At 35.1% G+C, this 23,721-nt stretch overlaps 1 protein-coding gene across 5 annotated transcripts in view; it reads left to right on the forward strand.

Annotated features, from left to right (window-relative positions):
- Positions 1–23,721, forward strand: part of NAV3 (neuron navigator 3) — an 859,400-nt gene that overhangs the window by 645,479 nt on the left and 190,200 nt on the right. For 4 of the 5 annotated variants that reach the window (XM_057487521.1, XM_057487524.1, XM_057487522.1 and 1 more), the window contains exons 7-8: positions 12,007–12,075; positions 15,202–15,338. In XM_057487521.1, the coding sequence (XP_057343504.1) occupies positions 12,007–12,075; positions 15,202–15,338 (206 nt within the window). The remainder of the gene's footprint in view (positions 1–12,006; positions 12,076–15,201; positions 15,339–23,721) is intronic. The other variant, XM_057487525.1, reaches the window with a different exon arrangement.

A 23,721-nucleotide genomic window follows, 5' to 3' on the forward strand; every position in this document is an offset into this window, starting at 1 on the left:
TGAGAATACAATATATATTTTAAGATATTAGACTGACTACTAATTTAGATAATTTAATTTAATACTTGTGCTCTTTGACATAAATATCTAGGTAAAAAGAATGGTGAGCCATTGTTTCATAATTTAGTTTTATAACTACCAAAAATATGATTTGTGTATCATCATAGAGCTGTGACTCAAGATAACTAATTTGTGATTTATTTCTTTAACAGTTTAAACCACAGAACATTTTCTTATACTGTTTATACATTTTATGAACATTGTCTTCCAAGCACTAGCAATTGTGTGTTTCTATTTTATTTTTAGTATTCTTGGGGTACTCTTCTCAAATAGAACATTGATAATGTAGACTTGATTACTGTACCTTCAATTTTATACCATATGAAAAAATATTGTATATCAATCTGTTTTCTGCCAAAGACTATGTATCTCAGAATTCCAACTTATTGACTTATGATGGAAAAATGAAACTGTCACAAAAGCTATAATATCCTGTCAATATGACCACTGAATTTTTATCCTGTAATCAGATCTATTTAAAAAAAATTTTATAACCTGGGGGTGAGTGAGCTTAGAATTGAGTTTAGGGGACTAGAATATTTCTGTAGCTGAGATTTCTTGCTTAATCGGACTTCCACCATTGTTCAAGTGTCCTTCATTATAAAGCACACTGTCAACATTTGCATCTTCATATTCTATTTCCTGTGCTTCTAATTCTGATCGTCACCACTGCTTCCTCCTTTCTGATTTGATCTCCCAGTCTCAAAAGATATATAAACAAAATCAGTGTACTCTCCCTGCAGGATTGTGGGGCAAACTCTAGACCAAAATTCACCATCCAAGATGTTTTGAGACCCCAGCCACTTCTTAATAATATGAGATTGATTATATTGATGATTACATTTACTTTGCAGTAAATTAAGTGTAGCCCAATTATAACGACTCGAAAAATAGACTTTCTCATAGATTTTCATACTTTATAGACATTCATTTACATAATTATTTTTAAATATAATAATTAAAGGTCATTTTCATGGACACGTGTACTGAGATATAGTTTGTTAACATATTTTGTGCTAACTACAACACTTTTTAAGTCTTTGGACATGTTAAACAGTCCAGACTTTTCACTAATCTAGTAGTCTTTGCCAAAATTTGTTTAAATCTTCAGCTTAACAAGAAGCTTTGTCTACTGGTATTCAGGATCCAATTTTTTCAAGGTGGTTGTATTAAAAGAACTTGTGGAGTTAAGCACTGATGTATTGTGATATAATATTAGTCCATACTGAAAACTGTGAGTATAGAAAGATCCTTGGAGCAACTTACTGTTTTGAACGATGTATAAGTAACAGCATTGTGGAAAATCTAATTTATGGTAATATTGTGGGAGAAATATGAGCCTGGTTTCCTGAGTTCTCCTTTATCTTGAAGCTCTTCATTCCTAAAAGAGCAGAGACTTTGATTCAGTAATACCTTACTAACATGGGCAAATCCCTCTCTCATTACTGTTTTGAGACCCCACAAAAGCAGACTATGCAGGTGGCCTTATTAACTGTTGGTTGAAATCTGAGTTAAGACAGAGGTTATAATATGTTTACATACCATAGTTCACTAATGGGATAAGTTATCACAGTAACCTGTCTCACAGACAATCAGGATGGTATTTCAACCATCCAGCTACTAATAAGAAACATGTGTGGATGAAATCTCAGTTTTTAACTCATTTATGGATTAGGCAATAACTGTTTGCAGGGAAATCTCAGCAAAATTAAAGTATAGGGACAAAGTATTTTTATCACATACTCTCACATGAGTATAGCTGTTGCAAAATGTCTTAAATATTTTTGAAAGAACGCATAGAGTTTTGAGGTGCAAAAGGTATTTTTGCAGAAGTGGCTGAACATTTCCTTCTTTATTTGAGCTTTTAGCTTGTCAGTTACCATTTTATAACATTGTTCAAGGATTCTACAGAAGTGAAAATATTTATGTTAAGGAAGAATTAGGTTTAGTGAATTTTTTAAATCTTAATTCTGAATATATGGTTTTATTTCTATCCTTAGCAATCATAGGGTATATAAGGAGATGTATTTCGATCTATCTCAGTCATAAAACTTCTTCTAAGTGTGATTACTATCTGAAGAGTTTGTTATTTTGTCTAAAAAAATACTTAAAGAATTCCTTCCCATGTACTTAATAGTAATGTATCTTGGGTAACTAATTCTTAATTTTCTCTCAAGCTGTTTTCAGTGAGTTTGGAAAGAGATAATTCCTACCTTTCCAACATTATATCATCTTATGGGGAGGTACAATGGGTATCATGCAATGGGGTAGTAAAAATTGCCCACTAAAACCTTCCCCAGAGAATGTCGTACCTCATATTTTGTGATTTCCTTGTTTGCTTCTTCGGTTCCTTGGGAATAGTGCTGTTAAAAGGACGCATGGGATGTTATGATGAAGCATGCATTTCTCCTTCTTTGGGAATCAAGAATGCTAAGTGTCTGCCTGTGTAGGGATTTCTACTCACGATATGTGTGTGTGGCTCCAAGATTGAAGGTAAACAGACAACGGAGGAATAAAGGGTGATTCTAAAATAATTTTCTCTAAAATGTCTTAATGGAGATGAGGAGATATGAAAACTTTCATAAGATGAAAAATTGTCCTTATGTTGCATCTTGCTCTACTAAACATAGTTAATTCGATTGATTTGTACATACATTTTAAGAATTACTGTTTTGTGCCTCATTTTTATATTTTCACAAACCAGTCACTGTGCAGATGAGCATAGTCAATGAATACCTTGTGGAAATGAAATGTAATGTTTTAATGAAGGATGATATTGTTCCTAGAGCCTTCATTTATTACATAAGAATGCCGTGTTCTTTTTCATTGGTTATTTGGAAATTCAAATGTGACCTTTCAACAAATAAAGATTCAGTCCCCACTATGTGCCTAGAACCATGCTAGATGTGTAGCTGAGATATGATGATGCTTTTACCTTTTAAACTGCCCATGATCTCGTAGACGACCTGGATATTTAAACAGATAGTTCAGTAAGGTATGCTACCTCACCTAACAGCTTACAAATTCCCCGGTGACCACGGTTAGAGAAAGATCCTGTATGACAGCGCTCACGCAGGAAATGCCGTTCACATTCAAGAAACCGAATGTAGCGAGTCACTGTGTTCAGGGTATCTACTACTGCTTTAAAAAAAAACCACTCCAAATATAGTGCTACAAAACAATAACTATTTCATTATCCCCACGGGTTTTGTGAGCCTAGGAATCAGAGCACAGTGGAGACAGCTTGTTTCTGCTCCACTGTGTCAGCAAAGGCTGGAGCGACTGGGGCATCACAGGCTGGGAGGCAAAACATGTGTGGCTGGAGCGCCCACTCCCAGGGTGACCGCTTCACTCACGTGTCTGTGGCTGGACTGGAGCAGCAGCTGCTGTCTGGGCTTCCGACGTGGACATCTCAGGGACATGGTGCTCCGTGCACGGTGACTTACTGGTTGAAAGAATGACAAGCCCACCCAGATTCAAAATGAAGTGGGTGAGACGTGGGTCTCACCTCTTAATAAAAGAAGCATAAATGAATTTATTATAACTCTGTGTTTAAATTGCTGCAGGGTATGATGAGAGTAAGACTGGAAACAGGCAGAGGTCAGTTTATGGAGGCTGCGGAAGCTGTGTCTAGGAGCTAGGACTTATGGCCTGAATGTAAAGGAAAATTGTTTTGAAGATTTTTTTAGCAGAGGAAAAATGATGCCATTTATAACTTAGGAATACGGACTTGATGACAGGGTCGAAAAAAGAATATGTGCTTTGGGGAAGGGAGTGGGAGGGATACTGTAGCTGTAGTGGCAGGAGAGTGAACAGTTTCATGTTACTAGACGTGAGGGTCTGGCTAGAAAAATGGATTTGGGCATGTTTGGAGGTAAGGGCAAAGGTGATTCATCACGTTTCTTTTTCTTTTTTTTTAAAAAACTCATTGGATAGTGATGTATTTCAATAAGAACAAAATAATTATGCAACAGTGGAAAAAGATGAAAAAGAAGTAGAGAGAAAAAAGTTCAGCTCTGGCCTGCATGAACTTGCTTTCTCGGTACACCTCGTAGGCAGGGGTGTCTCGTGCGTGGCTTGAGCCCGAGACAGTCCTGAGTCAGTGCTGTGGACCTGGGAACATGGGCTTAACCGTATTTTACTGATTGAAACAAAGAAAGGAAGAGATTTCTCAGGAAAAGAGTTGAGGAATGGCACATTTTCTGAGACATTTTATCTTTATTTTTCAAATTATTTGTGAAATCTGGATTCCAAATCTAATATGAAACTGGCTGAAATATTAAAGTAAATATACTGTATCTTATCAGCATGTCAAAAACTATGTTCATCTAATCACATCACAAAATAAAACATCTAATAAATTCTGTATTTAAGACACCTTTTGGATTATGTACAGTGTTGAAAATTACAGGTTCTGGAGGGCTCCCTCTGTGCATGTTGTTTTAGGAATGGTGGTTCTTGGATGTCCTATTGGACCTATTTCTGCTGATTCCCTGTGGGATGGGTACCTATAGGGATCTACGTTGTTGGGTTCAGGAAATAAGAAGAATGAGGTTTGAGAGACAGTAAGACTGAGTTGTGCTTGCTTTCAGTAAAATCGTGGTCCCCAAATGATATAAACCTGGAGACTGAGAGCCACTGTCACAAAGCTCAGGCACTGGACTGAGAGATCCATCCTTTGGGTTTTGGACTAAGAACATAGTAACACTGGAAGTGCCAGGTGAGAACCAAAGGGCAAGTGTCGAGAAGACCACCAAGTGCAGGAGAGCAGGGCGACTGTAGGGGCTCAGGGGCAGAGGACGTGGCGGTGCACTAAACTCGCCAGCATGTGGACAGTCTCCCGTTGAGGGTTAGTGCCCCTGGGCACTCATACATGCACATCTGAATCCCACTGAGGTTTCTTTTCAGCTGTTACAAGCACTTATTGTACCAAATGCTCTTATAAGTGATTTATAATTTAACCATCATAAAAACCTTGAGGTACATAAAGGTATCACCCCCATTTAACAGATGAGGAAACAGGGAGAATGGATAAACTGGAGTTCAGGGAAAAGCGATCTGGCTCCAGATTCTGTGCTATTAACCAATATACTAGATCTTTACTACTGGCATTTCAATTTAATAAGTCATGGAAAATAAATATTTTAAAGTACCTCTTTTTTACATACTTGTCTAATATTTTTTGGTTTACTCCTTCCATGTTTGACATAAATTCAGTTTCTATTAAATATTAAATTTTATGTTTTAGGAAGGGTTTTGAATTAGTATGTGTGATTTTAAGATTGTACTTCTCAGATCACAACAGTAAGTCCTGCATACATAAATCTTATTTTTTCAAATTTTAATCTTTCTACCACAGTGCCAGTACATGTAGGAGGTCAGTAAGAGCCTTTCTAATGATTCATAATTGGTTCATTACCTCAATAAATATATGCTTACTAGAATAAATGGAACACAAAAGTAAATTAAATTTCTCAATATCTACATCTATTTGCCACTTTAAAAACCTTGGGTTGTGAAGTCAATTTCTTATTTATTCATTTATTGAACATCTAAAGTATTTATGTATTTTATAAGAGAACCATTATAATAAGATCATAAAGTAATCTTTAGTTTTCCCATGAAGGTGGGTTTACTCAGCGCTGAACATCTGTCTTCCAGCATTACCTGTTACCTTGTTCAGCATTGGCTAGTCACATAGCTTAGAAGTGTAGTCTTGATTTCTCTTCATACACTATACCAGGACTGTTCAATTACCTTTTCCTTCTCTGCTTCTATGTAACTATACATTCCCACTCAAGCCAGAGGCCCAGGAGTTTTCCTGGATTCCTCCCTCTTTTTCATTTCCTTAGTTCACTACTATAACTTCTCTCGTTAACCATTTGCTTCTATTTCCTATTCCTCTGCCTTCATTGAGTTCCTTGTCAAATCTAGGCTGAATTATAGCAGTGATTTCCTGTTTGGTCTCCTGGTTCCAGGCTGACTAAATATTCCAATCTCCCTCCCTTAGTTCCTCCTTTACATACCTAAAAGAAGGACCTCTCTAAACTGAGACTTTTATCATTGATGCTGTGATTAAAACCTCTTGGTATCCTGCTGTGTCAGGAAAAAGGCCTTAGCAAGTTGCTGTCCCTCCAGGTTCTTACCTGGGCAAAGAGTAAGTGTTAATATTTGTAGAATGAATAAATAAGGAAAAGTATCTTAAATTATTATAGTAATTAAAGACAAGTTGATATACTTAAAATATCAACTTTCTCAAATGAGAGATTTTTGGAAGAAACTTGATAATAACAAATGAAGAAAAAAGAATGTGAGGCTCAGATATTATGTTTCTGGTGATTTTTTAACAGTGCACATGTACTTTATGTCTGGGTTCAATTTGGTTTCTGAGGATGAAAACTAAAGAGTAACTCATATAACATTTACTCCTGCATGGAAGTCCAGAGCTAGAACAACTACAACAGAAAAAAGAATATGCTACAAAATCCTGTACTGAACCAAAGCTTCTTAGTATTTTTGAAGAGAGCATAAAGAAGAGATGCAAATAAGGTTTTTATTCTCATTCTAATTTTTTTTTATTAATAAGGGTTGTTTGAATCCTGGCCAAGGATTTTGAGGCCACCACAGGGCTCAGCAGGAAAAGTTCTGCGATTGGTTGGTCGTGTGTGCCCTGGTGGCGAGTTATAAATAATGCACTCTATTTGCTAGCCCTAACATTTTTAAATGACTTAATTTTATCATTTTAAATTAAAATTTAAAAGTGTTTCTTTGGAATATTTTTCAGGAGTGCTGCATAGGTGCTAAAAGTATTTTATCCTTTAAAATTGTTCTATTGCCTATTCCAGATTCCTACATAAAGCAACCCATTGAATTAAATTATTTAATATTATCAATATGAATGCTGAAGGCTGTGTATTGGAAGTGGTTTGTTTTAGATTGGAAGAGATGATATTCTGTAGGCAGTATAAAATTATCAGAATATCTTGGAGATACAAGTCCACAGGGCAATAACTTAATAGCAAAAGAAGCATGAAAATACTGAGATTTGTTCAGTTTGCAAGAGAACAATATGGCATAATAGAACACAGCACAGATTATAGACACTAACAGATCAAAGTTCAAATTTCAGTACTGTTTTTATACACATACATACACACACATATATGCACAAATGAGTTCATATTTGAAAGCTTCAGTTTCATATTTTTTGATCAGGAATAATCACCTTTGCAGGACCTTTGTGAGGAATAAATGAAAAATGTGAACTCCCTGTCACTTAAGAAGGACATAGTAAAAACATGTCTTTTGTTCCCTCCTTTAATATACTTCTTATAATTCCAGTCTTAAAACAATTTTCCTTGCTTGAAAGATGGTGATGTAACTTACCATTATTTGATACTACTACTCAGTAAATATCAATCAGTTATTTAGTTATTGAATACATACCAACCCCATGATAGGAGCTGAGAATGCAGAAATGAACACAACGTAATTCCTATCCTGGTGAACAGTAAAATCTGCTCAGGAGACAGACATTAACCCTGATAAGTTCCCATATTAACCTAATAATTAGAGAAGAAAACCTGTGGACCAGGAGGACGAAACCAGCTCAGGGAGATTTGAGAAACGCCACAAAAAAGACGACATTTGGGCAGGATTCTGAAGTAGACCTAAGAGTTCATGACCGTGGGAAACCGAAGGACCGGCACTTAAGGCGGAGGAGGCCTGGGGAGCAGCCGTGTCGCGCGGGAGCTGAGCCCCCGATGGGACGGACGTGCGGGCATGCGGAGGGGACGGCGCCGCAGAGGGGCCTGAGCAGACGCCCTGGAGCCCCCGTGAGCTGCATCGCAGAGCCTGGGCTTGACCTGCGGCGCGGGGTCAACAGCAGTTTCAAAGAAAGAGGATGACATCCATTCTTCCTTGGGAAAGTCGATTCTGTTGACTGTGACAAGAATGATTTGGTTTGCCTGGAAATAAAAATGGGCTGATAACCAAGAGACTAGTGAAGAGGTGTCATTAGAGCCCATCAGAGATGGCGTGGAGGTACAAAGGGAACCGGCAATGATCAAGACAACTCCATATTGTCGGATGGAGAAGATGCTGGTGACGCCAAACTTAAGTAGCAAAGTTAGAGGGAAGGTGGTTTGAAAGGAGAATGAGTTAAGTTCTGAACATTAAAAAGAATATATCTGGGATAAATCTAGTTGATTAATTCAGGTTGGAATATCTAAGATACCAAGGGGATGTTTAGAAAAGAGGCTGTGCATTTAGAACTGAGATTTGAATATGCAATGTAGATTTGTTTACATAAAAACGAGGAATAAATTAGCTGGTGCCTGGAATCCTGATGTGGAAAACACTCGTGGACGTAGTATAAAAGCTAAGGGTGGGGACAGCGAGTGGACTTGTATTTGAGAAATAGCAGTAGATGGAGGGAGCGCTGTTGTGTTCATAAAGCTAAGTGAGACGCGAATGTCTAGAAAAGGATGTCAGTCGTATCTAAAGCAGCAGCAGGCAGAAGACGAGGCCTGTCTTGAAATGCTTAAATGATGCTGTTTGACTTTGGAAACGACAGTTTTTTTACCCTTCACGGTAGGACATCTGTGGATATTCTGTGCAGTACAGGTTCTTCAATTTTATTATGTGTAGGAATCCTGTTAAAATGCAAATTCTGTTGCAGCAGATCTGGTAGAGACCTGAGATTCAGTATTTCTGCCAAGCCCCAGGCGATGCCAGTTTTTGTGGTCTTTGGGGAGCACTTTGAGTAGTGAGGCTCTGGTGGTTAATAAACATGGGAAATCACAGTTCAGGATCTCTTTACTTTGAGAAGCTTTCTTTCCTTATAAGTAATGGATACTATGCTTCCACATTGAGGATTTGCACTAAAGCTCAATTAGAAAGTTCTGGCAGTTTGGATTGTTCTATGTATTGAACACCAATTGAGTTTCAGCCTTTAATTTTAACTGATTGCCTCTAGTTTCCTCCTCTTCTTTTTCGTGTTAGGGGCAATAAACAACATTCCTTTGATATCCACTCTCAGATAGATGAGCAGACACAGGAGCAGGATTCCTTTAGTAGAACCCACAGTGAATTTCAAAGTATTTATTATTTTTGTGCTTTTCTTTCTGATATTTTTTGCCATTAGCTAGGAGTCTCAACTGACAACATTTCAGGGCCAAAAATAGTCAATCTTCAATGCAAATGTCTGAAAATGCTTAGTTCACTGGTGTTCTGGCTCAATTTATCTACCCCTAATTGCCCCGGGGCTGTGTCTGCATGTCCCTGTGTCTGATTCACTAATGTTGTGCTCGCTGTACCGACTCACCTGCTTTGTTACTAGTCTGTAAATCCCAAGTTTGGAAAGTGGTATTACAAGCACTGTGGGGTGAAAAAAAACCTTTTTCTGTTGCTTAGGGAGGCAGAGTCATATAAAAATAAATAAATTTAAAAAAGGGGAGCTAGAGGTATTGTGAGAAGTGGTAGGGGCTGAGTTAGTGTGAATAGCACAGAAATTGAAGGAGAACATGGATGCAAATGGATTTGTAGAGGCTGATTCAGAGAGACAGGGTATTGATTGCACATCTGCAATAATTGAAAGGAAAAAGGAAAAGTCAGCAATTGAGGTTTCAAGCCCTGGGACTAAAGAAGATGATGATCCTGTGACTGGAAATCAAGAAATTAAAGAAGGGCCTGATTAGGGCTTTGGGGATAAAAGAAGGAAAGTGGTGAGTGTAACGTGATGATTTTGAATATCGTAAGAATGGGACATCTTCTACTCAGTGGTTATTGATGGCTGGGGGTATGATGCACACATTAATTCTAGTTTCTAATAGATTTTACTTGAAGTTGTAAATAAGAAAGGAATTGCCAAGTGAAAGAATGCATACAAGTGTTTGAGGAAATAGGACATATGAAAAAGCATGCCTTTAAAAGATGGATAAAGGAAGAGAGCCCAGTGAAGGAAAGAGAAAACTGACAAAGGGTGGTGGGCAAATCAGGTGAGCTTCTTGGTATGACAATCTGTAAACAAGAGGGATTCATCCGAGGGAAGAATATGGTCAAATGCAAAGATGTTAGACTAAGCTGAGAACTGGATAAAAATCTTGTGTTCTTAACCTAATAGTCTCACAAGGATAAGAGAAGCGGGGCAGAAGCCTCATCCCAAAGGAAGAAAGTGTGTGGTATGGTGCAAACGATAGTCAACAAGTAGAGCACTCTCTCATAGTGAATAGAAAACACAGTTGGGCTATAGAAACAAATGGATTTTGGCCGAGTCAGCTCTAAATTTTGTTGTTGTTTTTCTACTTCTGTAGTAAAAATATGGCATTTCTTTAAAATCATGGAGGAAAAACCAGTGAGGTAGCTTCAACTCACTTGTTTTATTTTCCTATCTCCTAATATTTGTGTTCAGTTTAGGGAGACATAGCAGTGAACCTTTACACAATTCTCTTCTCTTGGATTAACAAAGAAGACTGAGAAGTTCATGAAAGATTTTTATTCAATTTGAGTGCTTTTATATTTAAATTTAAACTTTAAATTAACATCATACTGAGATGCTTTTTTTCTTTTTAAATTATTCCCTGATATTATTGCCACTGAGGTAGTTTAGCAGTTGTGGCCAGTTGTCTCTGTACTTAGAATACAGAAAGCACTATACACAAATAATTATATATCACATACCAAATGTGAAAAACAAGTGCTCTGAGAAGCTCCCTGGATATGAGGATTTATTCTTCTCTAGCAGGCAGTGTCAAGGCCCTGCAAGCTCCCACCACAGACTGACTCAGTGGAGTAAGCATAACTTAGGAGACATGTCATCATCCTCAGAAATCCTTCCCTGGCCTAAAATATCCACTGCTTGGCAGCAGAACTGGAACCACAGCAGTGGGGCTCCAAGTGCCCCTTCCACCATGAGCTCAACACCCCCACATTGTTCTTGTTTCCTTGGAGGCCTTGGAAAGTGCATGCACAACAACCAGGTTCATGCAGAGGCATCATGATTCACCTGGAAAGTGATTTTCCACCCAGGCATCAAGCCATGGCCATCACAGGGTGTGCACCCATGTCTCAGGGCTGTTGGTCTCACTATAGCCTTTAAAACACTAATTTCCAAAGGCTTACATAATTCAGAAATAAGTTCAACTTAAAATGCAAATTTTCATTTTGTTTTTAAAGTGTTCACTCCGCTCCAAAACTTAGTTTAAATAGTGCTTTCTTTTGTGTTTCTGATCAAAGATTTCGATTTAAAAAAATCACTAAAAATTATAATTCAGGATTGCCAGGAACTTGTCATTAACAGTCATCCAGTTAGTTTTTGAACAATTTAACTCCACTTTAATCTCAATTTTTGCATAGATCTTTCTTTAGAAAAATGCATCGGTCACTTCCTTAAAACATCCTATCTTGGCCTCGACAAAAACAGGAAGTGATCACACAGAAAGCAGAGAGTTTAATTGCTTTGTTTCCAAGGTTAATCTCTTTGTTTCCAAAATAATATTTAGGTTAAAACAGAAAATTAGTTTATGAAAGAAAATAATAACTTTCATTTCATATTCTTTTTAAAATTTTAACTTTTTAGAGAAAGATCTTTCTGTCGTGTAAGTCAAACTTAGCTTTCCCAAAGTTTTTATAATCATTTTCAAAGGTTGGCTTTTTTATAAAATGAAATAACACTACCTGAAATAATATCAATAGTATCACACAGCCATAATTTTATAGTCAGTGATGATATACTTTATAACAAGGGGTGCCCTGCATTATTTCATAGTGTGTTCATAATCCAAGGTCGTGGTATATATGTTGCATTATCATAATTTTCTAATTAATTTATTCTTTATACATGTTCCAATTGCATTTCATTAACTCATAGTTTTCTTGTAAGTTTGTGCCTTCTTTCCATGTTCAAAGAATCTCTTTAATTCAATTTCTCTGTTTCTCCTCATACAGTCTGGCAGCCAGATATGCAACTCAGTCTAATCACAGTGGAATTGCAACCAGTCAGAAAAAGCCTACTAGGTCAGTTAATATCTCTAATTCATTGCTTGTTAGTGATAATAAAGTAAATGCCCAGTGATATTTTGTCCTATCATTCGGATTTTTTTCAAAAATTATATACTTCTGGATGAAAAATCTAGAGGACTGAATCTTCCTAGCAAATTTCCATACACATTCTTGGGGATGAGCATGTCTGTGTTAGATCATTAAATAAATGAGTTTTGGCTTCTACTTTAGTTGCCTTATTCATATTGCTATGACTGGACTGAAGTCTAGGTTCTAGGCTGAGAAAATCAAGGAAACAGTTTCTTTGAAGGATTCATTCTTGCCAGATCACAGAAATCTGGAAGTTACAAAACAAGATTGCCATTGCTTTTTGAGATGGGCATGCATTAATTATTGCACCTTTTGAAGCAGAATAGGGAAACATTCACAGATTTTTCTGGGAAAGTTAGCGCTGAATCAGCTTGGACTGTTCTTTATTTATAATAGTTTAAATTTTTGCTTCTTATGATACATGTATTTTAAAGACAATCTATTATAATAAATGCCAGCGCATTATGTACTGTTTGGAAAATTACTGGTACATAAAAGTGTGTTGAAAATGTTTGATTTTTTTAAAACATCAAGTTATTAAAGGCATAATGGTAGAGCTGAGTGAAGCCACAGCACATGTGTTTTGCCCCGTGATTATTATATGATTCTGTGTGCCATCTCCCTCACTGGGGAAGCTTGTCAGTGTGCTTTACCAGTCCCTGCTCACATGTATCATATCATGCAATGTTTGACCCGGAGGACTGCTCATGATGCCTTGATGAGGTATCTGCTTTTCCTCCTGCTTTAGTTTTTTTCTATTTCATTGTAATTAAAATGATTCTGGAAAGACAAACTAAAAAGGTATTTAATTTAAGGTAGATATAAGTTAGAATGTGCAAAGAACAGTGACCTGCCATGTTACAGTAAATTTTTTTATTACCACTGCTAAGATTTATGTATGTAAAATATACTTAAAGTACTTTGATTTCATAAAACATCTCTCTCTCTTTTTTGGGGGGAGCTTCCTTCTCATTTCTCTTTTTATTACTTATGAATGATCTGGAGCTCTGGCTGCCTGTCATATTAGGGTAATGAGAAGAATAAATGAATTTTTTGATTTGCTATTATTTGTTCTTCTGAGAACTAAAGATCCTTGGCTTCATGGGTCACGATAAAGTTTCGAATGTGTTTTAGTTATATTCTAGAAACAAGTTTCATTACAAGCCAGGCAGGTTTGTGACAAAATTAGTTTATACATGTGAGTTTGGAATGAACTATCTAAGTCTGTGGCTGTGTCCACAGGAACAGTTCTCATATTTATTCTGACTGGGATATTTGGCCAAGTTAATTAATTGGGTTCTTCTTGCAGCATGCAATCACTGCTCCTTGGCAGTCCTAGTGTCTGAGGGTCTTGTGCAATGCTAACAAACCCTGTAGATACATTAGAGCAAGAATTAAATGCTGAATCATTTGGAAAAGATTCTAATTTTGTGCATGACACGGCCTCAAATTAGCAAAATGGCTGAAGGGACTATTTATTAGCCATAGGTATTTAAACTCCAAAATACAGCCAACATTTTGAAGCTATTAACTATACCAAGAAATTAACACATCTGTTTTTAAGCTGGTATTTGTGTTTTCCTGATGTTTACTCCATTTTGCAGTATCTGTTACTATTGCTTAAAGTATGTAATTTAGGAGTTCAATTTCCTAATAATTAATAAAGTGATAATATCAAGTGGTATTATAAAAGTGAGTTAAAATTTGAATATTGCAACAACTGATTGTGAAATTGCTATATATTAGGCACCAATATAACAGATATAAACATTGTTATATTTTTTAAATTTTGTAAAAGAGAACCAAGAAATTCAGGGCTGTATTTATAGGTTCTGGATTGTTTTCATTTTTCTTTTGAAATAGAAATTATCAGAGTAGTACACAGCCACATTCACATGGTGGCAGCATAGGCTAGCAAAGATGTTGGCATTCTTTAATATCATGTTTTCAAATATGTCTTAAAATGCCAATATTCTTAATTACTAATTTTTAATTTATGTAGATTAATTTTATCATATATATATACATTAGTAATATAAAATGTAGTCACTGCATAGTTTAAGCACAACTCATGAAATAATTGGTACTTGAAATTTAATGTAGAAGCTGCTTAAATGGTAAAATGAATGATCCAAACTGATATTTAATTTAGTTCAAGTAATTCAACTGCAGATCATAACCTTGTATCAGACTTACCCTCATTTCCAGGTAGTCTGCATATATTTCCTCACGGCCTGTCACTCATACACAAAAAGTAGCTAAAGCTACTGTCTGTGTAGGTGTATATTAGACTGTCATTCAGCTAACAGAGAATTTCTTCTGAGACCTGCATCCTTTCTTATCATACCATCTTGTGATCACTTGGCTGCAGTTTTAAGATAACCAAATAAAGTCTAGGTGCTTACTTTTGTCAAGAGAATGAAAGAGTTTTTTTGTGAAGCCAACCAGTGGGATATGAATTAGCTCATGATTTTGGTCTCTGTACTGTGTCATAATTAGAGTGACTGACTAGCTTAGATATTCAATAAGCATTTCTGTTTGCAATTTGCTCAATAACTTTTTTCTTCTTGTTATTAATATACAAGTTGACTTAGGATACAGCTAACCAAGATAAAAACAAATGTCTCACACATTACAAAAAATAAAACCTGACAACAGCTGCAGATACGTGATTAATACCCTGAGAACATAATAAAGTTATGTTGTTATTTCCCTTGCTTACCATGTCATTGTTACAGTACTTTTATCAAAATCTCATTTGTTGGGATGTGGCAAGTATGACTTTTTAAGTTAAAGATTACTTTATTTTTAATTGTCCTACATTATTAATACTCTTCAGGGGCATATTTATTGGAAAGTGAAACAGTATTTTTCCAAAGATTTGTAACTTTATGTTTAGCTATTTGTCACTTAAACGACCATTTTCTGCTAAATAGACCTTAGAACATCATATATTGTGCTTTTTCCATTAACTCGTTCTGCTCAGAACCTCCTACTCCCTATCTTTCCGTAATGCATAATAATGATGTAATTTTTCTTATGCTATTTCAGGCTTCCAGGCCCCTCTAGGGTACCAGCTGCAGGCAGCAGCAAGGTCCAGGGAGCCTCTAATCTAAATAGGAGAAGTCAGAGCTTTAACAGCATTGACAAAAACAAGCCTCCAAATTATGCAAATGGCAATGAAAAAGGTAAGTGCATGTTGCGTCATCACGGCACAAGTCTAACACGAGTCTTGTAAATTACATGCTAAATCTAGTAGCTGAGCAATGCTACAGCTTTTGGAATAGAAATATTATCAGTGGAGTTTCCTATGTTTTCTAATTGACCCCTCCTGAATTCCAGCTTTGTTGAGGGTTTTTCTTATCCAAAGAACATTCTACAGAAATAAACTCATTTATTTCAAAGTGGTTAACTACATAGTCAAGTATAAATCTGTTTCCCAAAAACAGTTCATCCCTGCATATAAATAGCATTTTTTTCTTCTCATGTTTCATGAACATTTACCCTGAAATCATAAATATGTATTAAATATATTTGAATCCTTAGCTTCAGTTAACGTTAAGTGCCGTAAGTGTTTTGGGAAGTTAAGTTTGGAACAATCAAAAAGTGAGACATAAATATGATGGCTATTTAATCTTTGAAAGCAGCAGGGCACAGAAATACTATGACCTTAGTTTTCCTTTAAGAGATAAATTGTCCATGTTTTATTTTTTTTGAATGAGTACATAATAGAAATATCAAATCACAAAATCATCAGGAAGAAAGGGCACTAAGTGGAAGTCTGTGTTAAAGGCAGATTATGTATTAACCATGTGGCATGCAGTTTTCTGTATTGTGTGAAGGGTGCATTAAAGGAGCTGCTGGCTTGATGCACACCACTGTGGAGCATGGGTACAAGCAGGAGAGGGTGCAGTTTCCATGAGTACCATAAGAAAATCAAGAACCTCTACTTTTGTTAGCAGTGTGACTGTTTGAGGGACAGGCGCATTCTGCTGCATTCTGAGTTAGTGTTTTCAGATCAATGGAACTTTAACTTTTCTTCACACTTCTTAATGCTCCATGAAACAAGACATGTCAGAAGTAAGAAATGCACTTAGAACAGCTGAAAAATTTGGTTTGTCTAATTCAACCAGGTAGCAACTTTTTTGCTTAGGTTTGGTCGTTTCAAATTGTTTCATAATCTGATTCGACCATTTCCCTTTCTCAGACATGAATTGACAGGGGTAATCTATGAATTAGACATTTCTGTGAAAATCTCCCACTCATATAAAATGGACAGACCTTAAATCTGTGAAAGCAAAGCAGTGTCTCTTGATCCCTGTAATATCCCTAGTTCTTGAGTTTATGGGAAAAGAAGAAAATAGTGTGTATTTAGGAGTTTGGAGTGTGTCTTTAAAATAGAGAATAAAACTTTTGATTTATAACTTGAGAAATGTTACTAAAGTCCTATACTTTTCCTGCGGAGAAGGGAGTTAACAATTTTCACCAGAAAAACATTCTCCCTCATTTTTGACTTTCCTAGAGTGTCACACAAGTCCTATACATGCTATGAAATTCTAGGAAATTTAACATGTTTAACATAGAGATGTGTCTAATTTAGCTGCTTGATACTACAGTTATATAATCTTTTTCTAAGAAATCAGTAATAACATTGGCAAAGAGATCTAGAAATGCTTTGGATGACCTAACACTTTGATAACATAATATATATGAATTTTTCTGTCATGTGAAATACTTTTCTTTATTTCTAGTATCTAAAAGTAAAAATCCAAAGATAGGAATCCAGTCATTCATATTTTTTCATAGCTGTTCAGCCTCCCTTATGTGTGTCCAGGAAGTAGTGCAAAATTAGAAAGTAGCAATATTTCCAATAACCACAAGGTGGAGAAAGATGTCATACATTATGAGGCTTTGACCATAGAAATGTTTCCTCAGGTTTATACCAACAGCAAAAGACAAGAATTTTCATGTTGAATTAGCCATTACTTTTAATTCTAACTAACTAAAAATTCCAAAACATTTAAAATGTGTGATCTCACACTCACAAATATTTATAATACATCAAATATTAGCATTAAATATCTGAAAACTGCCAATAACAACTTAAGCATAAGTTTCATCATTTTCTATACTACAGCCATCTGGAATTTGATTTACATGCTATGTGGCATTTTCTGCTGACGTGGAGTTACAACTTTATGTCAGCACATCCAATATCAGTGTTTCTAAATGAATCATTGTGTCATGCTATTTTATATTTCTAAAACATTCTTAATTTATAAGAGCAAACAAAATAATAAACATAACATGTAATAATTTATGATTTGTTCTTTAGACAATTCCAGTGGTACATCTTTTCTAATAAGAATGCTTTATTTAAACTTTTTGACATGGAGATTGTAGTAGTGGCAGAACTCGTATAACGACATAAAGTTCCATCTGCTGACAAGCTGATCTTTGTCACAAACTAGTTTGCATATATATCCTGGGCATGACCAAGTAAGGTGAAAAAAAATTTTATTGATGTAAAGTTGATATACATTATATTTTACTGTGGTTTCAGGTGTACACCATAATGATTTGACAGTTATATATGTTAATGCTTACAACAATAAGTGTAGTTACCACCTGTCATCATAAAAAGATACATAATATATTGACTGTATTCCCTATGCTGTACTTTCAGCCCCATGACTAGTTTAGTTTAAACTGGAAGTTTGTATCTCTTTTTCCCCTTCACCTGTTTTGCCCATCCCCCAACCCCCTACCCTGTGACACCACCAGTCTCTCCTTTGTGTTATGAGTCTATTTGTTTTGTTTGTTCATTTGTTTCTTAGGTTGCACACGTAAGTGAAATCATATGGTGTTTGCCTTTCTCTGACTGTTTCACTTAGCATAACACCCTCTAGGTCCATTCATGTTGTCGTGAATGGCAAGATTTCCTTTTTTTCTGACTGAGTAATATTCCATTGAGTGTATGTATCACATCTTTATCTGTTCATCTATTGATGGGCACTTAGGTTGCTTCCATATCTTGGATATAGTAAACAATGCTGCAGTAAATGTAGGGGTGCATATATCTTTTTGAATTAGTGATTTTGTTTTTTTCTGATAAATTACCAGAAGTGGAATTACTAGGTCATAGAGTATTTCTACTTATAGTTTTTTCAGTCCCACCAACAGTGTATGAGGGTTCCTTTTCCTCTGCATTGTCGTCCACACTTGTTAAGTCTTGTCTCTTTAATACTAGCCATTCTGCCTGGAGTGAGATGATATCTCTATGGGGTTTGATTTGCATTTCCCTGATGATTAGCGATGTGGAACATCTTTTCATATGTTTGTTGCCTTCTGTATGTCTTCTTTGGAAAAATGTCTCTTCAGGTTCTCTGCCCATTTTTAATTGGATTACTTATATTTTTGGTGTTGAGTTTTATGAGTTCTTTATGTATTTTGAATACTAGCTGCTTATCGATCAGATCTATCATTTGGAAATATCTTCTCCCATTCAGTAGGTTGCCTTTTCGTTTTGTTAATGGTTTTCCTCTCCATGCAGAAGCTTTTTAGTCTGATATAGTCCCACTTGTTTACTTTTGCTTCTGTGTCTTTTACCTGGGAACACATATCTAGCAGTAAGTTAGTAATGCTGATGTTCAAGAGTTGACTGCCTATGTTTTCTTCTAGTAGTGTATGTTTTCAAGTCTTATATGTCTTATATTTAGGTATTTACTCCATATTGAGTTTATTTTGTGCGTGGTATAAGGCAGTGTGCAGTGTCATTCTTTTGCATGTCACTCTCCAGTTTTCCCAGCACCATTTACTGAAGAGGTTGTTTTTCCCCATTGTATATACTTGCCTCCTCTATTAATTGATCATATATGTATATGTATGAGTTTATTTCCAGGGTCCCTATTCTCTTTCATTGATCTATATGTCTATTTTTGTGCCAGTACCATCCTGTTTTGATTACAGTAGCTCAATACTATTGTTTGAAACAAGGGACCATGATACGTCCAGCTTTGTTCTCTTCTCAAGATTGCTTTGACTATTTGGGGTCTTCTGTGGATCCATACAAATTTTAGGATTCACTCCAGTTCTATGAAAAATGCTATTGGTATTTTGGTAGAGTTGCATTGAATCTGTAGATTGCTTTAGGCAATATGTCCATTGTAAAAATATTAACTCTTCCTATCCATGAACATGGAATATCTTTCCATTTATTTGTGTCCCCTTCAATTTTTTTCATCAGTATCTTATACTTCTGAAAGTACAAGTCTTTTACCTCCTTAGTTAGATTTCTTCCTACAGATTTTTTTTTTGATGCAGTTGCAAATAGGGTTATTTTCTTAGTTTATCTTTCTGCTAGTTCATTATGTATAGAAACACAACAGAGTTCTATATTTTGATTTTGTATCCTGAAACTTCACTGAATTCATTTGTTTTAATAGTTTTTTGATGGAGTCTTTAAGGTTTTCTATATGGAGTATCATGGGAACTATAAATAGTGACACTTTTACTTCTTCCTTACCAACCTGGATGCCTTTTATCTCTTTGTGTTGTCTGATTACAGTGGACCTCCAGAACTATGTTGAATAGAAGTGGTGAAAGCAGACATCCTTTTCTTGTTCCTGATCTTAGAGGAAACACTTTTAGCTTTTCACCATTGAGTATGATGTTATCTGTGGGTTTGTCATATATGGCCTTTATTACATTGAGAGACTTTCCTCTATATGCACTTTATTGACAGTTTTTATCTTAAATATTTTTTCAAATGATTTTTCAGCTTCTTTTGACATGATTGTAGGGTTTTTATCCTTCTTTTTGTTAATGTGGTGTACCACATTGATTGATTTGAGGACATTGAGCTATACTTGCAGTCCTGGAATTAATCCTCCTTGGTCATCGTGCTTGTATTTTTTATGTATTTTTGAATTTTGTTTGCTATTATTTTGAGGATTTTTTCATCTATGCTTATCAGGATATTAGTCTGTAATTTTCTTTTTTTGTAGTGTCTTTGTTTTTGCTATCAGGGTGATACCTCAAAAAATAAATTTGGAAGCTTTCTTTCATCTTCAATTTTTTGGAATAGTTTGAGAAGTATAGGTATTAACTCTTCTTAACATATCTCTTAGAATTGTCCTGTGAAGTCATCTGGTCCTGGATTCTATTTCTTGGAAGTTTTTTGATGACTAATTCAATTTCATTACTAATACTTCCTTTGTCTAGGAATTTATCTATTTCTTCTATGTTCAATTGTTGGCATATAATTTTTCATATCATTATCTCACAGTTGCTTGTATTTCTGTGGTGTCAATAATAACGCTTCTCCTTTATTTCTGATTTTATTGGTTTATTTGAGTCCTCTCTCTTTTTCTCTTGATGAGTCTATCTAAACGCTTATCAAATCTGTTTATCTTTTCAAAGAAACACATCTTAGTTTCATTGCTGTTTTGTGCTTTCTTTTTAGTCTCTATTTCATTTTTTCCACCCTGATCCCTATTATTTCCTTCCTTCTACTACCTTTGGGCTTTGTTTATTCTTTCCTATTCTCTTTGGATGTTGGGTTAAAGTGTTTATTTGAGATATTTCTGGTTTCTTGAGGTAGGTCTGTATCACTTTAAACTTCCCTCTTAGAATTGCTTTTGCGGCATTTTGAATCATGTTCTATTTTCAGTATTTTCCAAGTATTTTTTGATTCCCTCTTTTATTTATTGACCCATTGTTTAATAGCATATTGTTTAGCCTCCATGTGTTTGAGTTTTTTCTACCTTTTTTCTTGTAATTAATTCTAGTTTCAAACTGTTATGGTCTGAAAAAATACATGATATGATTTCATTCTTCTTAAATTTATTGAGATTTGTTTAGTATCCAAACATGTGATCTATTCCTGGAGAATGTTCCATGTGGACCTGAATGTATATTCTGCTGTTTTGGGGAATGGAATGTTCTGTGTATATCTGTTAAGTACATTTGGTCTAATGTCTCATTCAAATACACTGTGCCCTTATTGATTTTCTATAAGAGTGATCGAATTATTGATGTAAATGGGATATTAAAATCTTATTCTATTATTATATCACCATCAATTTCTCCTTTTATGTCTGTTACTATTTGCTTTACATATTTAGGTGCTCCTCTATTGTGTGTATATATATTTACAATTTTTATATCTTCTGGCTGGATTGAGCCCTTTATTACTATGTAATGTTCTTCTTTGTCTCTTGGTATAGACTTTGTTTTAAAGTCCATTTCATCTGATATAAGTACTGCTACCCCAGCTTTTTTTTTTCTTTTTCTTTTCCATTTACATGGAATATCTTTTTATTATTTCTTTGGTATCAGTTCTGTGTGTGTCTTTGGGTCTAAAGTGAGTCTCTTGTAGGCAGCATATAGATGGATCTTGTTTATCCATTCAGTCACCCATTTTTTTGATTGTGGCAGTTAGTAAGGTGGAAATTAAACAAGAATATTCAAAGGTTACAGTATTATAATGACAGAATTTAGAAAGTGCTGACTTGAAAGTTCTAATTCTAATTGTATTCCTTTTTAGTTATTAGAAATTATAACATTTAAATTAAATAAATTAAAATACTTGAGGGATTAACCAAGTTATCTGTAATATGTTTCCTGCATGCTTCTAAGTGGGAATATACTTTCTACTTTATTTAGCAAATCTGAAGTGATAAGTTATATGAATCAGTTGAAAACTATAGAATTTGTAATAGGTAGTAAAGGTTTATTCACAATTAAGACAATTTCATTTCCGTATTAGAAAACATACTGTGGAGAAAGCACAGTAGCTTTTTGCATGTATTACACTGTAAGAATAGCTTACCTACTGAAGGGAAATCAGTAAAGAATCACAAACTGCACTTTAAAAGATGCATCTAATGCCATTTTAATAATAATGCAATTCAAAAGATAGTGTGCTCATTACACCTTTTCACCAAATGAATTAAAATATCAGTGAACATGACCATAGATTATCACTTGCAGAGCAGGCTGAAATAGAAATGTGGTTACAATAGAAAGCAATGCCATTAGCCCCATTCTGTTGAAATGGAATATGGGAAAAGATTTCTCAAACAAATGGTGAAGTGAAAATAACATTGTTTGTAGAGCATCATTTCTTTTGAGAGTCCAAACTTCTTCCCTTGGTGACCTGCCATTCAGAAACTGACAATGAATAATACATCCTGACACCAGCATTTATCAGTTTGCCCATGCACTCTGGGAGGGTCCTCTAGACAGATATGTGCCTTAAAGAAAAATCAAATACCTCTTCACTGGAAATCAGGATCTTGTGAAACGTTGCTCTTGCTCATTTGGACAGGTATTTTATATAATTTGCCTGAAGCAAATTATCTTAAGAAATCCTTCTTGTTTTGTTAAATCTGGGTCATAAATATTGAAAAGGCTATGCAGTTTAGTATTATGAGGAATGTAAATATCCTTGGCTTCATTTGGAATTCAGTCTCTGAATTAAGATCTGTAAACACTTATTGCTTGACAGTGCGTTAGCAGGGCTGTTTTTCCATGTTGCTAAGAAACTTGCCACCTTCTTTTTATTGTTTCTCCCATGTGATTTTTACGTTGTACCTGTACATCTACGGAAGAGATTTTCCTTCTGTTCTCCTGGATCCTAATGAAGCATCTTCTGGTTTAGGAGTGTTTACTTTCATTTATACTCCATGCAGATTTAGTAGGATTGATACTAAGAATGTAGCAATATTACAGTTAAACATTTTAAAACATTTAATATGAATGTTGTATTCATTAGTCATGGAATTTTGACTACAAAACTTAGGTATCTTGTTCATAAGTACCTTGTTTTTTAAAAAAATTACTCTGAACTTAACAATAAGATCAAGAACTGAACTGTTTTCTTTTCAAGGCAATATAAATACATTTTACTTATTATATTCCTTTGCTGGTGATTTAATTATGTTTTCCACCATGAGTGTTCGTTTTATTTTCTTAATACATATAGAAGCTTAAAATACAATGTTAACATGATGATTTCAGGTTAATCTTGGGAATTTTCGTGAGGTAACATAATTAGGTACATATATCAAGTGACATGATTAAATATACTTGGATGTATATGTTGTTTGCTTATGTAGAAATGTTCACATATTGAGGTGTACACATACATGCCTGTACATAAATTACATGTTTTTTTTTTTTAAAACTGGCTGGTGAATGGAGGCATCACTAAATTTCCCAACACTCCACAAAGTGGCACTCTAACATTGCAAGTGGTACAATATAAGCACATGCAAGATTGACAGCATCTCTAAGATCCCTGTGCTACCATGTTTCTGTTGAATACCCATTTCTTATTACTATGAAATTGATCATTGAAGCATTTCACAAGTAATAATTTATGGAAGACAGTGTAGTGAGGCACACAGGGGCCACTTGGTAGCAAGAAATATTTGGCTTTGAATTTTCTATTTTCTTTTTTTTTTTTTTCCTTTTTTCCTTTTTAAAGTGTTCAAAGATATTTTGGTATGTTATTGTGAAATGAGAATCTAACTTAATTACTTACCAAACAATTCACCATGGCCACAC

The sequence above is a fragment of the Manis pentadactyla genome, chromosome 10 (assembly GCF_030020395.1).
Source record: "Manis pentadactyla isolate mManPen7 chromosome 10, mManPen7.hap1, whole genome shotgun sequence".
Taxonomy (NCBI): Eukaryota; Metazoa; Chordata; class Mammalia; order Pholidota; family Manidae; genus Manis; species Manis pentadactyla.